The 15,410-nt window shown below is 40.8% G+C and overlaps 1 protein-coding gene across 3 annotated transcripts in view; it reads left to right on the top strand.

Annotated features, from left to right (window-relative positions):
* The window catches only part of LOC118416091 (cortactin-binding protein 2-like), a 100,478-nt gene that overhangs the window by 59,977 nt on the left and 25,091 nt on the right, over nucleotides 1-15,410 (top strand). For 2 of the 3 annotated variants that reach the window (XM_035821153.1, XM_035821155.1), the window contains exons 4-5: nucleotides 5,449-5,571; nucleotides 5,705-5,836. The exons of the other annotated variant lie outside the window; for it this stretch is intronic. In XM_035821153.1, the coding sequence (XP_035677046.1) occupies nucleotides 5,500-5,571; nucleotides 5,705-5,836 (204 nt within the window). In that variant the 5' untranslated portion in view covers nucleotides 5,449-5,499. The remainder of the gene's footprint in view (nucleotides 1-5,448; nucleotides 5,572-5,704; nucleotides 5,837-15,410) is intronic. 3 annotated transcript variants of the gene reach the window in all.

Below are 15,410 nucleotides of genomic sequence, written 5' to 3'. Positions count from 1 at the left end.
CCGGCGAGGAGTAACTCTCCTTCGCGTGGCCAATTTACTCCTTTGTCGGCTAAACTCCTTCCCCAGCTGATTATACTATCTTATGCCACGCAAGATCTGCTTGGAGATTATATATGTCCTAGTTTAACCTCCTTGGCTTGACAAATTTTCGTGCAGTTATCTGGCATTGGTGACTTTTCGTCGTGCATATAAGCGAAGTCACTAACAATGGAGTGAATGGAGGCCGGTTTGGGGTTGGGGGATCCCGTGTAATTGACCGAAATGTGCAGATGTAAAAATGTTGAAATGTGTTTTTTTTGTTTCTAATCCGATGTGCCATTTACTGGCTTCTACTGTCATGGAGTGCCCTGTGAATGACCGGGCGCTAGCACTCTCTTTTGAATAATACACAGTCCTGAGTTTGAAACAAAACCTACTAGAGGATTATTCCAATAGCAATAAACAGATGCACGTGGCTTGTCTGGCAGCCTGAGTGCCATCCTCCGTACTGACCGCTGGTTCAATACTTTCGCTAGCTATTGGCTTGGTTAGGAGTGAGTTAAGGCTGATTTGCGGCGAGGATTAGTGAGTGAGTGAGTGAGTGAGTGAGTGAGTGAGCGAGTGGGTGAGCGAGTGAGTGAGCGAGAGAGTGAGAGAGTGAGTGAGTGAGCGAGTGAGTGAGCGTGTGAGTGAGTGAGTGAGTGAGTGAGTGAGTGAGTGAGTGAGTGAGTGAGTGAGTGAGTGAGTGAGTGAGTGAGTGAGTGAGTGAGTGAGTGAGTGAGTGAGTGAGTGAGTGAGTGAGTGAGTGAGTGAGTGAGTGAGTGAGCCACTACGGACAATGGTACTCAGGCTACTCACTCACCGGTAGTACGGTCTGGTACAGGGTAACGACCGCAAGCGAGCGTAAACTTGGCGGACATGGCGGTAACTGTTAATGCTACCTCGATCAGACACTGTGCCTCAGAACACGTATGAAGTTCTCGTTTGTTTCTGTTGGAACTACCTATTGTGCAGTACCCAATCCTCCACACGTACTGAACTGTTGCTCGCGGACAATGGTCTAATTTTTGCGTCAACAAGCCGCTCGTTTATTGTTACTACTGCAGAATCTAGGTTCTGTTCTAGGAAGAGAAAACACACGGGGCCAGTCAGTTACTCCGGAAAGCACGCAACCGGTGATTCACGGGTAACTTGGAATCTCCAAGCAGATGTTGGCAGGCAAAACATACATTGAATATTCTTATAGATGCGTGCCTTCGAAACTGGTGTGTGACACCAAAGGCAAAGGTTATAGTTCTACCGGCTATACAGATACAGTTTTTGTTTTCCAATATCTGCTTGGAGATTAGACAAACCGCACAAGAATCCACGTTAACATTGTTACTGCTACATATACTGTTCCTTGTGATACTTTGCGATCCATGATAATTGATGTTCCTTTATAGCACGTATAAATCGTATAACATATATGATAATGCAGGAGAATAAAAATTGTCCTTATTACTGAAGTTGAGTGATTAAGTGAGGCAACTCTCTATCTTCATGGCTACCTTGTGCCACTAGATCAGTACGTGGTAATTGGGTACTTTGCATGTGAAGGAATCGTGTCCTCGCTAGAAATCTACTGGTTGTATTTTAGCAACGACCCCCCCCCCCCCCTCGCCCTCCCCCAACGACCTGGAGGTCAAGGGACTACTAAGGTAGGTAGGTTTTGAATGTCTTTTAAATGTGAGATTTTAAACTTTGATAATAAATAAAGGTCCTATTGTTTCGTAATGTCTTGAATGTATGTTTTTTCATTGTTTCATTGGGCTCTTTTATTATTCTCGCGTGCAGTGGATGCAAATTGACTAGCAACGGTGGTAGCCGGGCTGGAATGGACGTTGTGTCCGACAGGCGGCGCTTTTATGCAGTTCATCAACAAAACCTCTTCTTCGAAACCCTTCAGTGTGTGTTCAATCTTCGCACGATGATACTGGATAAACAGACACGCAACATATCCTTTCTTACATTTTTTTTTACATCAAACTCATGATTAGAACAGTTCGGGTTCATGGGTAATTATACCAGTATTCAATCGTTTTATCTGTCACAATAGGCCGCGATTTTCAATTATTCAGAGATCTCTCGATCGATCCTTGGAGCCAGCCCTTTCCATTCTCTTGTTTAAAACACAGGTGGCCTCGCTTGTTTGACACCAAAAGTAGACCAATGTCCGCGAGTAACTGTGAAGTACGCACGTGAGCGGAATCGATCACACACACACACATACGCACACACACGCACACACAAACACACACACACAAAGCACAGGTGTCTTCGCTTGTTTGACACTAAAAGACCACTGTCCGCGAGTAACTGTGAAGTACGCACGTGAGCGGAATCGATCACACACACACACACACACATACACACAAGCACGCACGCGCGCGCGCGCACACACACACACACACACACACTCACAAAGCACAGGTGGCTTCGCTTGTTTGACACTAAAAGTAGACCAATGTCCGCGAGTAACTGTGAAGTACGCACGTGGGCGGAATCGATCTCTGTGGTTCTCTCATTCTCAAATCTCCGAGCAGATGTAGCTGTTGGACTTGTTCGGTGCGTGTTTTTGCTATCACGGCAAACTCCCTTCCTCAGCAAACTCCCTTTCCCGACACAAGAGAACATAGGCAACGTTGAAAATCGCGGACCAACATGTAGGTGTAAGAAAAGAACAGAAAATAAATATTGAAAATAAGTCAGATTCTTTCATCTGCTTGGAGATTGTTAATAAAGGGTTGAATATCGTGGTTTGTTTAAAACCTTAGAGGAAGGAACTTGACAACTGATCCCCTTACCACAAACATGCCCCAGTGTGGACACTCGAAACCGAATGTTTGATATTTGCAATTGACTTATTGAGACAGTTTGTAGACGGAAGTGAGAGCTTGCATGTGCCGTATTGCAATACGTTTTTTGTTCGCTGGTCGTCTCTTTTCCACAGGTGCATTGTGCACTCATTGGACTTTTTGCGGGAAATATTTATTTAGGATATATAGTTACAAATATTCATCTCTTTAACAGGCTCTCCTTTTGCAAGTTAGTTACCCTATTGGTCATTTTTTCTGCATTCTTCAAAAGACTAATGGCCTAGCATCCGTAGCAGGCTTTACAAGTTGGGATTTTTGGAGAACTCATACTTTTCCACATAAGTATCGTATCTTTGAGTCGTATAAGGATTCTAAGAGGAGGCAACCAACTAAAATTAGAACTTATATGCAATTAGAATGTTATAAAACCCTCAAAAGCCAGAATCGTTGAGTCTACCAAGGAGGCTACTATTTGACCTTTTTTTTAATCATTCAGCAACCCAAGGAAGGATTCTGGCCTGTAGTGAAGCTACCAATCAATACTCAAGAACAACTATTAAAACAACTGTAATGTGTTTTATTTAGCGTTAATTTTTGTGTCTGCTGTGCTTTTACGTAATTTGCTATGTTATTAATGTGCTGTAATCTTTACGTACTGAGGCCGGAGGACAACTGAGAAACAGATGAAGGAACTGTGTGTGATCTAGCCTCGGCCAAGTACTCCGTCGTAACAGCCGGCTCGCTAATCCTTGCTACTGATAAAAAGATAAATGATATGAAAAGAAAATGATCAGATGGTAATCGAAATATTGCCCTAACGGTCTGTCTCCAAGTTTCAGCTCTTCTTTGAGTTATTTCTTTTTTTCACATCGCGAGGCAAAGTAAGCCTATCGTTTTCTTGACCGAGTCAATGCAGATGATGATTGGGAAGATTGCAATCTTTTCATATGCTTTTTTATGTTGATTAGTCCGGCTGACAAAAAGCAAGGGTATTTCACAAGCAGGTTACATCCTTCCCAATCAACCTTTGTCTTTTCCACAAACAATGCAAAACGCTGGTCTGTGGTACGCAAGTGCTAGGGATGAACCAGTAACGTTAACTGCTTAAAGAAAACTCCAACCCCATGTAATCGTTAATGAGATACTGCAATGAACTATCAGAACCGAAAGTTCTGCTGCAGTGTCTTAGAAGGCCGCTAGGGGAACCAGAATCTAGATCTCCAAGTGAAGATATCAAATATCATGAAAATCCATTGACGACTTCTCGATCAATATTTTTCACAAACAGGCACACGCACCCCAAATATCACAAAACATAACCATGTCGAATTACAGAATGTCAAGTCATGTCAAATGATCTACCCCTGTTACTGTTACTAGTGTTAGGCCTGTTAGCGTCCCAGGATCTCTCCGAGCCCTGCAGGTCGGAAATGACTCAGCACTGAACCTCGCAACAAATTGGACAGCCCATCGGCATGCCGTGTTCTGTCGCCCGAGGTCAGGACAGAGGTCACTGTTAAACGAGACATCTGGAGACCGGCATGTATCTGTTTACCGACATGCATGCTCCCTCCGGAAAATTGGTCTCCCTGCAGTATGAAGGTCGTGGATAGGTGGCGCAATATCTCTGGTTGTAAGCAGTGGGCCTTCAACTCAAGCAGACGTTGAGGCATGGTTGAGGGGATTAGACCGTTGCCTTTTCCTAGATTCCCTTTTTTCGTGTCGAAAACAAAATCTGGGATGCATAGATAAAGGTTGCAAACCATGCATTGATGCCTTTAAAGTTTTAATTTACTACTCAAATCTTTACTTTTTACATTTTTTGCTCCTTGCTAAAATGAAGGCGAAATTGTCTAGCGTCCATAGCAGGCTCTCTTGGCCTTTTTCCTGTCTTTGTTGCACTTTATCTGGTCTTTTCTTTTTGTACTGATTCGCGTGGGCAGTACAAGCGACCCAGTACAAAAAGAAAGAAAAAAACAACAAAAGTGAATTATGAGCAAAAAAATACGAGGAAAGGTCCAGGGAGCCTGCTATGGAGGCTAAAACTGTCCAGCATTTTGTAATTTACAAGGCCTACTATTAGTTTATTTGCAGTCTATGGACATAAACTGTTCTGATATACGAACCACTCACCCTCAATTATCAGTGATGTTAGACAGAGATGTGAATGTTTGATAGCCGATACTTTAAAACCCCTTGATTCATTATAGCTTGACTTGGAGAAATGTATCTAGCGCATCACAAGTTTGAAATATCGACTCGCTACTGCAAAAGCGCTTTGTCACAGACGCTTGGAGATCCTTTGAGAACATGTGTTATCGAAAACAAATTGTATCGTCTTGTTGCGGCTCTTCTGAGGTCTGAATTATTGGAAACCAGGAAAGACGCAGTGAAAAAGTGAAAGTGTTGCATCTGACATCGAAATTTGTCAAAACACAGGATTTCTATATGTATGGCATAGTTTTTATTCTGTTTTCTTGTAAGTCTATTGGCACAATTTTCATCGTATATCATAGAGCTATGCTGATGAAAAACGTACTTACTGTAATACAAGACTTACAACGATGTATCAAACTCAAATCCCTAAGTGATATCTGCACCCCTGAAACAGGAATGGTATGATCCTGCGCGGCATCGCCTTACACGTCAAATCTCATTCAAAATGGCGACCAAGAATGCGGAGATCGGCGCCGCGTCGAAAAACGGCGAAAATACTTCACCAGAACCCTCCAAGGTAAGCCTCAAACCATCCACACCTCTCCCTGGTGGTTTCAAGACTCATTTCCGAGCTAATTCGTGTATTTTTGCTGTCCGTGCGGCTCTTGATTGACCGATTGATGCGCTTTGCTTCTCGGCACTTTTTGCAGAAAGCGGCTGCTAAAGCGGCCGCTGGCCCTCTGAAGTCGCTGGCAGACTTGGAGAAGGGCGACTTGCTGCGGTTACTCGGGATCCTAGAAGCCGAGCTACAAGCCCGTGAGCTAGTCATCTTAAAGATGAGGGTACGTACCAAGCTCTTGCGTTCCTCGATCGTTTCTTACAGCGTGATTTTTGTGTGCAAATTATTTCCTCCTTGAGATCTGAGCGGTACAAAAGTGGATTTTTTAGCGCTGCAACAATAGGCGTTTATCTAAACACGCCAACTTCCCGTAAAGTCTGCAACGTTTTCCTCCACATTCCCAACACCGGGAAGAGTGTGGTTTGACCCATAAGATTGGTCTCTTTTAGAAGAATATATTATGTTGGTATCCTCCATGTGTGGTCTTAGGGGTAAAAGTTAGGCGATGTGCCGTTGTATTGTCCAGAAGTCTTTGATCTTTTTGAGGTATGGCGGAACCCCTGATGTCATGTCTCTGTAGATAACAGTATCCCAGTTGGGTCTAACGTTACAAACTTGAACTCCAACACCCACGGAAAAAAATACCGCACACGCAAAATAACTCATTAGGAAGGAGCAGCCGGCTGGTAGGAAACCCAAGAGATATTTGTGAGAAAATAAGGTTGGGGGGAAAATTCGCACCGCTACACCACTCCTCAGTCCCATGCTGGGAGCATTATCTAATCTCCGGGAAAGGCTTTTCCTTTTGCGCTCAATATCTTGGCTTCACACACCGTCGTCTTGGAGGGATCGATCAAAAGCTGCCAGCTCAAGAAGGAAGGCTGAAGGAGATGCAAAGAGCTTCCCGCTGACTGATATGTCAAACGAATGATGTCAAAAAATTGTCCCTATTTATTATTATATTGCCACAAAGTCTAAGAAAAGTGTTGTTTTTTAAACAGAAAATGTAATGTTTTAAAATCTTTTAGATATTCTATTTCTCTAGCAAATAAGATTGTAAGAGTGCGGAAATATTGCTGTAGAATTAAGTATGAAAACTAAGTAGTGATTGATCTGTTGTAAATTTAACGTTATGATTGTTACCAAGCAAAATTTCAATTTTTTCACTGAAGTAAGTATTCAATACTTCTAGAAACATTATATTCAATAATTTCTTAGCAACTGGGAGTTAAAAAAGCGTGGAAAACGGCAAATATCACTTCTAAAGGGTTTTATTGCAGTTAGACCAGGCCACTGGGAGATTACATTAGGCGGCTAGGTCCAATTTAATTATTATGCTTGTCAGTTGCAATTGTGTAGAACATAAAACTGTCAATGGGAATGAATTGTTTACAGATGAAAACATGTCCTTGTTTGTCTAAAACCACCCATTGCAGTACATTAGGATAAATCACAACAACCAAATGGCAATCTGTGTTGTTCCCTTTTATTCCTGTCTGGTCAAGTGTATGTAATTTGGACTGTTGTGATCATTTGAAATCTTGTTCTGTTGCATAGCATTGCGGCATTCAGTCTTTGATAGTAACAGTTAGTAGTTAAAGGCTCCTTTGGTCTATTACTAGTACTGAATTTTTTAAAGCCTACTGAGGAAATTTTTTATTTTTCTTTAATTTCATGTAAAAAAAATCATAAACAAGACATATGGCTGCCCCTTATTACTTCACCTTCCAATATGATTGATTTGTATTTGTCTTTGAAATTGATTGATTTGCATCAAAAATAATAAGTGAAATGCTAGCCATCTTACATTCCTTATTACTTGTACAAATTGTGAGAAAAGCATTCATTTCTTGTCCAGAATACATCTTCATGAGGAAAGACAAATCACCACAGCTCAGTGCAAAGCAAAATCAAGTACACAGGAAAAAAATATGCCCATCTCGTCCCCCCCCCCCCCTCTTTTTGGAATAGCCTAAGAATGAGCACTATTTCCTGAAAACTACCACACATTGACACACCATTTTTCATAAAGTCTGACCAGGAAATAATGGGGCATCCGGTAACCTTTCATCTAAAGGTCAGAAAAGAGTACCGCTGGCTACCATAGATAAGCCTCCTACACAGGTCCATTTCTTCAAGTCTAGAGGCGTCTGTTACTTGGGTTTTCTTTGTATGGTAGACACCATTTCTTCTGACCTTCCCCAGTGAAAAATGAGACAAGAAGAAAACTACCCCAGGGTAAAACAGTGAATTACAAATTCTCCCTTCTCTAACTTAGTCTAAGCCAAAGTAAAACTCATCTCCCTAAGCTACCTACTGGCAGAAATTTGATACATGGCTTTAGAGATTTTAATATTGAGAAATGTTATGAGTTCCCTATCGTGTTTTAGGAGAAACAGGCCTGTACTGTAGGTTTTTTACTATGTCTGCATTCAAGATGTACAAGGCATAGACATTCACACCATAGGTCAGCTCTCATGAGATAGCTTGTCTGGTCTGTCTTGGCCTGATTGTCTCCAGGTGGTTTGATTCTTCTAGACATTTCCGCTGCTACTTGAAGTACGAGTAAATTTTATTTTAGACTGGAGTCTTGGCTTTAGTTTTACATGGGGGCCTGCATGCCATTTCCACATTTCACATGCAAGGTATTTCCAGAATTTGTGGGGGAGGCTGTTCAATTTCACATACACCTATTTCATAGTGAGGTGGCAAAATTTTGATAAAGCATATTAGGCCCTTCCCAAACTTCTTTCTTACTCTGAGCATAATTTGTAGGCAGTCCTTCTTCGCAGACTTCTAGCAGTGCTGGCTTTGTTTCATTGGGGGGAGTGCAGATGCGTGATTTTCAACACAGGCTCTAGTCAAGGCAAACTTCATCACCCCACGTTAGTGAACATTAGTCCATGTTGATAATTGCAAGTCATTGCTCCTCCAAATTAAAATAAAAGCCAGCACTTCTAGAAAATTACATGGGAGGCCATGAATCTCCCATGCAAGCCCACTTACATATTGTACTCATCAACTTTATTTGTACGTAAATTGACCTGTTTCTGATACTAAACATTTAGTTGGTATTTCTATAGACCAACAGTTCTTTCTTAGAATATGTATGATTTAATCTTCAGTCTGATATTGCTTCAAGGTGTCTGCATCATGTAATGAAAGACCAGCTCCATCACATGTGCAAGCCTAGGGGGCATTTGCTGTTATCTGGAGCCCATTCTCAGCTACTATATATAAAGTTACTATCAAAACTGTCCCAAAGAGAAACTGCCCTGCCAAACTTCAGGTCAGATTTTGACAGCTAGCCATCTACAGAGTTATGGAAACAAGGCAGCCAGTGTTATAATCCTACATGCTGTGGAGAGGTCTGTTTCAGTGGTAGACATTTGTTGGCAAAAACATGTAAAGCAAAGAAAAGGTGTGTGTACAGAGGAAACAATGCATGAAAGGGCGGCTTTGAAAAAGACTCCATAGCATCAATGTTTAGAACAGACTGTAGGGGGCTTCATTAGCTGGGGCTTGTGATTACAAGGTCAAGGTCAACTGGAAGCTATACAAAATTATGTTCATTTAGAAATCTGTTGTTGTTAATCAATTTGTGGACAGAATAAATATCACGTTAGATCCTTTCTATAACTACTGGCGTTTATTTTCCATAGGTGCATTGGTGCTGTTGTGAAAGTAGTTGTGAGTTTTAAATCGCATTTGTCCCTACAATGCTGTTGATACACAGGGTAGAATGTCTTCCAAAGTTTGTATTGGTCAGTGGGGTAAAGTAAGCAAACTAATGTCACAGGTGATGTCAATCAATTACGAACACATGTTAGCAGACACAGTTGTCTTCTCTCATTGGCTGATCTGTAAAACTGTTCAGCTGAAAGGACAAACCTTGATGGCCGATGGTTATTTTAGGCAAAGGGCATCCCATTTTCTGTACAAACATGACTCAAACTACATGTACTTTTCAGTCTGCCCAGTAATATATATTGGTCACACTGAGTTGGCTTCTTCCCTTGGCAATACCTGTAACCTTTATTAGATGGCTCAATGTCAAAGTGAGCTGACTGCAGTAGTGTCCTTTGCTGTTAGAGACAGCGCAGGAACAAGGAGGCTAAAGAGATATCCCGTTTCCTGCCAATTGAAGAGAGACGCACTTCCCCCTTTCAGTCAGCTGCTCTGAAGGATTGACAACCCACGCCTTAGAAACCCACGCTTACACTAAAGATGTAGGGAAAGTCTTTAGTCTACCCACCCACCCACGCACTCGAACAGTGTTCGTCATGTCTAGGACTTGTCTGTTTATGCCGTGTATAAAGTACAGTACAGCATTAGTGTACTTGCCTCTGGGACACTACTTACACTTACAGGTATTTAGGTCTGGATACTGTCAAGTAAAGAGGCTTCTCATATTAAGCATCAATGTGCTTGTTCAGGTACAAGTAAAGAGAAAATGTTGCTGGGAATGTTTTTTACAGACCTCCATATCCATTTATCCACTCATGGATATGTTCTAGGGGATTTTCCTCTCTAATGCACATCTCCATTTTGGGCATCTTGGAAACACTATGTATCAGTATCACAGACATATATCTCGTAGTAAAAAAATAGTTTGGTCAAAAATTCCTTTTCAAGTCGGACTAATAATATATAGGCTTACGTTTATGCTGTCTTTTACTCAATATTCAAAAATATGAGGATTTCCTTTTAGAATCCAGTTGATTGTACATATACTTCATGCAGCAACATTTGCTTGCTATGTTTTGCAGAAAGAGTTATCAGTACTTTCCATTGTCCATACATCCTTATCATTTACAAACACCAATAGGTTACTTATTAACTGTACTTGAAGGCTACTATTTGCATATGGCTACCATATGGTCGTGAATATATGATAAGTCTATGCCCTTTATTCACTGTAAATATTATTACCTTCGCCAAGAAGATTGTCTTGTTATATCATGATGTGAACTTTAATAACATTCGCTTTACCGTAGTGGATCAACATTGAGTGGACAGCCATTAAAGTTGACAATCACGTACAGGGTGTAATATTAACATTTCGCTGTATGTCTTGTCAACATTACAAAAATGCTGTTTGATTTTACGACACATATTTTCTCTATCTCCCTGGAGCTGATATCCTCTCCTTGCCTCCCTCGCAACAAATCACAGCTAAAACATATCCCTACAAATGGATCCTAAAGCCAGCAACCCCAGGTCCTATATTCAACATAGCCCCAGTCACATCATTAAAGTCAGTCCATTTCTGACATCAGTAACTACACTGTATGGGAAACCTTTTGGGGGAAACTGTTTACTGTAGATCTTCAAACTTTTATGGTTTTGTTTTATGTTGTGATGATCTCGCCACCATGAATTTGGGACTCTGCGAGTATGCTAATTTCTATTTTATTACTACTGTGCTTCAGAATTTTTTAATCATAAACATAGAACATCTCAACAAAAACCTCTTTTTCCCTCATACCATGAAATGAAATCACTGTGAAGGAAAATGCATTTACTGTATCTAGGCAGAGACGTTTTAATGCATTTCTAATCTCTGTTTCCCTGTAAATCCATGAAAGGTGGTGTTGAGATAACGTAGTAAGCCAGAAAAACCTTGGACTTTGCTATTATTATTGTAAGAACAGCATTGCATTTCAAAATAGCAATGGAAGTGATGCTCTATTTGCAACCTTACCATTTTGACAGAATTTCCAATCTATAGTATATGGCAGTTCATGTTTCAGCAGTTTCATTTGAGGTATTTTGAAGCAGAAATTGTGCAAATTACAAAATGTAGCATGTAACTAGTAAAGGATTAGAAATTTTACAGTGCTCACTGCCAAAAAAATATTGCCATTCCAATCAAGGGGGCAGGCGTCTGTGATGAATGAATTCTTATCGGTTTTTCAAGTCACGCAAATCAGGCGAAATTGACATAAAACTGTTCCAGGTTTGCTGCATTAGTCTGTATCTTCTCGGGATTATGATGTAACGACCCATGTTCCAATATAATTCTCTTTTGGCGTAAGTGGCGTAATTCTCTCATGGCATAAATGTTGGAAACTACTTAGTGTGGTCTTTATGACGAGGACCTTTGCATTCTGTACTCACATGTATTTGCAGTGATCTAAGTTTACTAGAACAGTAACATGATCTTTTGAAATTGAAATTTACTGTGCTCTTACTCACCATTATCGGAGAAAATGTATGGAGCTATCAGAGAGAAAATTTCTACGCAGTAATACATGCACAACAATACAAGTTTGTTGTGTTACACAAGTAAGACCTCAGATATGTTCTGGATGTGGAAAAATTAGTTTACAAAGTTTTAATTAAAGCATTTGTGATGGGCAGTCCGGTAATAAATGAATGAATGAATGAAAGACCTTAATATGTGAGGTATTCTCGGGCCAGGGGACCCCATGTTGTGTTATCTGTTGATTTGCCTTCAACTATGTACGTGTGATTGAAGAGCGGAGATGCCAGCTTGACACAGCACTAATTTTAGACACGGACTGTTGCTGTATGAACTAATGCATGGTTTATTCTGGATCAATACAACATGATTGCCCAGTTGTGTTAGTGCACAAGCACTCGAAAAGCGTTAACACACACACAGAAATCATTAACTTAAATTTTTGAACTGTTCTTGTATTTTGAAAGTAAGTTGTTCAAAAGGATGGAAATGCTGGTTGGTATTGTAAGAATGTTAATGGCTCTTGTAAACCAAAACGACACGAGGAACGCCCCTGTCGTAGTGATGGTCTCGTACAACTGGTGCTTGTTGTAGCTCAGCTCGGTGGCATCTTCAATATACAAGACACCACACATCTTCCCAATCAATGCCAAGGACTCTAGACACTTAAAATTTTACAAGGCCTGAGCACAAAACGTACGATAGCTTGTATCAGGACATAAATGGATAGTAAAATTTTTGTTGTTGTATAATACAGTGTCGTAACTGTTTTACACAAACGCTGCAAAATTTTGCTAATAAACCACAATTGGGTGACATTTAGTAGAAACACCTCTGTGCATGAGTGGCACAATTTGATGGTGAGATAGAGGAGATGAGGAGGAGGATATAGCGACGCAGTGTGTGAGAAAGAAAGATCAAGTGCATGCAATTCTCCAGTCTTCTGCAGTGACCTGTTAAGTACTTTATTTCTAGTTATGAATACGAAACGAGCCGCAGTGCCAGCCAACATGCTGGCTGATGTATTGATTCCTTCTCTTCGCAGTCACGCTTCCTTGGCGAAAATCAATGTATGCAATCAGCTGTCATTGGCTTAACGTTCTGACTCGGACTGTGAGTGAATTGGTCAGTTGGAGGGGCTTCCAGAAGCCATTTCTCCGGCCACTAATGTGTCTGTAAAGTGTTGTCCATGGACTGCTCTTGCCACCTTGCCAAACGCCTTCTTTCAGTTGAGCAGAAACGTCTTTGTGATCGTGTTATCGCTTATGCTCAGTCAAGTCGGGATGGAATCCCCTCCTGAACTGACCTTTATTTACATATAGAAGATGTTAAATGTAAATGACCTTGACATTAAGTGTACTCTGACTCCCAAACTGCCCCTTTCAAATTAGGAGTCCCTTCTGAGATAGGTACACACATGGAAAAGGTCATTAAGCAGAAGAACAAGACAACCTACACAAGCCTTCCGGATGGGGTTTGGACAGAAGGGACCAATCAGCATGCCCTAGGACAAAACCTGAATGGATATTCAAATAAATTTCAGATACTTACAATGTGAGAATTCACTGTCATTTGTAAGGGGATAGTTTAGAAAGCACTAGTTGTAGATACTGAAATCAAGATGACGTGTCACGTACAGGATGATTGACATTATTTATAGCGAACTAGTGGGGACAGACAAAAAGTGACCGCAATGGCCAGGTGCTTTGCTATGCAAAGGTGGCCGCCAATACAGATTTGACTGTATTTACATTAATTTTCTTACAAAGAAGTCATCATCTTAAAGGATCCATCAGCTAGAAAGGCTCTTCTTCAGTAACATCCCTACTTTGCTCTGATCTGTAATGTCCATTGACCACAGTGGTTAGTTGACAAAGTGTTGTGGTGACACTAAGCAGCTGTCACAGTTTACACCCAGGTCCCAGCTCCTGTTTACCACGACAGTGTGGAGAGATCACATGCATGCTCATGTAGACAGTGGAGTATACCAATATCAATTTGTGGGGGAGTGGAGGGTGGCAAGTGATCACATGCACGCTCATGTAGACAGTGGAGTATGCCATTATCAGCTTGTAGGGGGGTGGCATATTTTAAGAAAAGCGCTTCCCATAGCCCCACTCCCACCCTCATCAAAATGTAGACATGCCTTTTAAAATATAAAAATTGAATGGACATGCAGCCACTTGTGATACAAGATACTTCCAATATGGAAACTTATCACCCCAAAAAGATATTACGTCCCAACATCTGCTTGGATATTACTGCTGCCCAGGGCTGATGAGTTTTTTTACGATAGCGACAAAAAAAGTAGATTTTGTGAAGCAGGGTTTGTTCTTATGATACATTTATTAGGAGGAAGGATAGGTAGGAATAAGGTTTTGGAATTAAGTTAAAGAAATTATGCATGTAATTAGTGGTGCGTACCTAAACTCATATTCAGGTTCAGGTCCGGATTCAAGTCCAGCAGTTCAGGTTCAGGTCCGGACTTATAAGTCCGGACCTGAACCCATCATTGCGTATTATGTGCGCTAGAAAGTTTTCTTTTTTGAGGGGGAGGGGGGATGGTGCATATAAAATTGCATGTTGCTGTTAGCATGAACTGAAATGCAATGTGAAAAATACATGCAAATTATATACAGCCAGTGTAAACACAAAATGTTTTTGGCTTTTTCAAGTGCAAATTTCACTGTCTATGGAAGGTTTTAGATGGTTTAGAACAAGAAAAGGGAATATAAGTGACAGATAGCTTTTCGCAAGTCCGGACTTGAGTCTGGACATTTAGGTTTTTTTTTGACTTGGACCTAAACATTTTTAGGTCCAATTCCAAGTCCGGGCTTTAGGTACGCACCACTACATGTAATAGTTCTAAATGGAAATTTATGCTTTTGCAAGGTTGAATTGCATAAGGACACAATAATACAGGTACATGTGTCATGAAAGACGCACACTTTTACCGCCTTTTTTGAAGTACTGCCCCTATTCATTTTAGCCATCAACTTGGAATATCATAGCCCTAACTGGTGCCACCAGAAAAACACTGGTGAGAGACAAACAGATGGCAGAAGGTTTGTTAGGTATCTTCTGATTGGTTATGCCCCATGGGACTGCCAAGGTCAGACCAATGGAGGTCAATTTTAGGTAAAAAATGGTGACTAGGAACCATCTTAAACTTCTGTTACCTAGAATAATTACATATTTATTATGCTATATATTCATTATTCTACAACAGATACTTGTTTCTGAGAAGTACTTTGAAATAAATGCATTCACTTCAAGGTTTTCCTGTCAATATATCTAGGAATCGATTTTGTGATCTGCTTTTTTATGGCTGCAATCTCCTTGCAACCTTGAGTAAATCTAGTAAGCATAGCCCAGAGACTGTTACTGTATTCTATCAGATTAATCGTAACCATCACAATAATGATTCTTTTCCTTTCCACATTGTTTGGTGGTTTCCTCAAATGCGGTTTTAAGCAGTTGTGCTCCATTTATGTAAGGTATCTCTAAATCTACTTTTGTAAGTTATTGATGTGAGAGATGAGATGATCATAAGAGGATCACAGAAGTTGAGATGGTAGATTAACAGTTTGAA

This window comes from Branchiostoma floridae, chromosome 5 (assembly GCF_000003815.2).
Source record: "Branchiostoma floridae strain S238N-H82 chromosome 5, Bfl_VNyyK, whole genome shotgun sequence".
In the NCBI taxonomy this organism is placed as follows: Eukaryota; Metazoa; Chordata; class Leptocardii; order Amphioxiformes; family Branchiostomatidae; genus Branchiostoma; species Branchiostoma floridae.
This window is presented reverse-complemented; position numbering and strand designations above follow the sequence as displayed.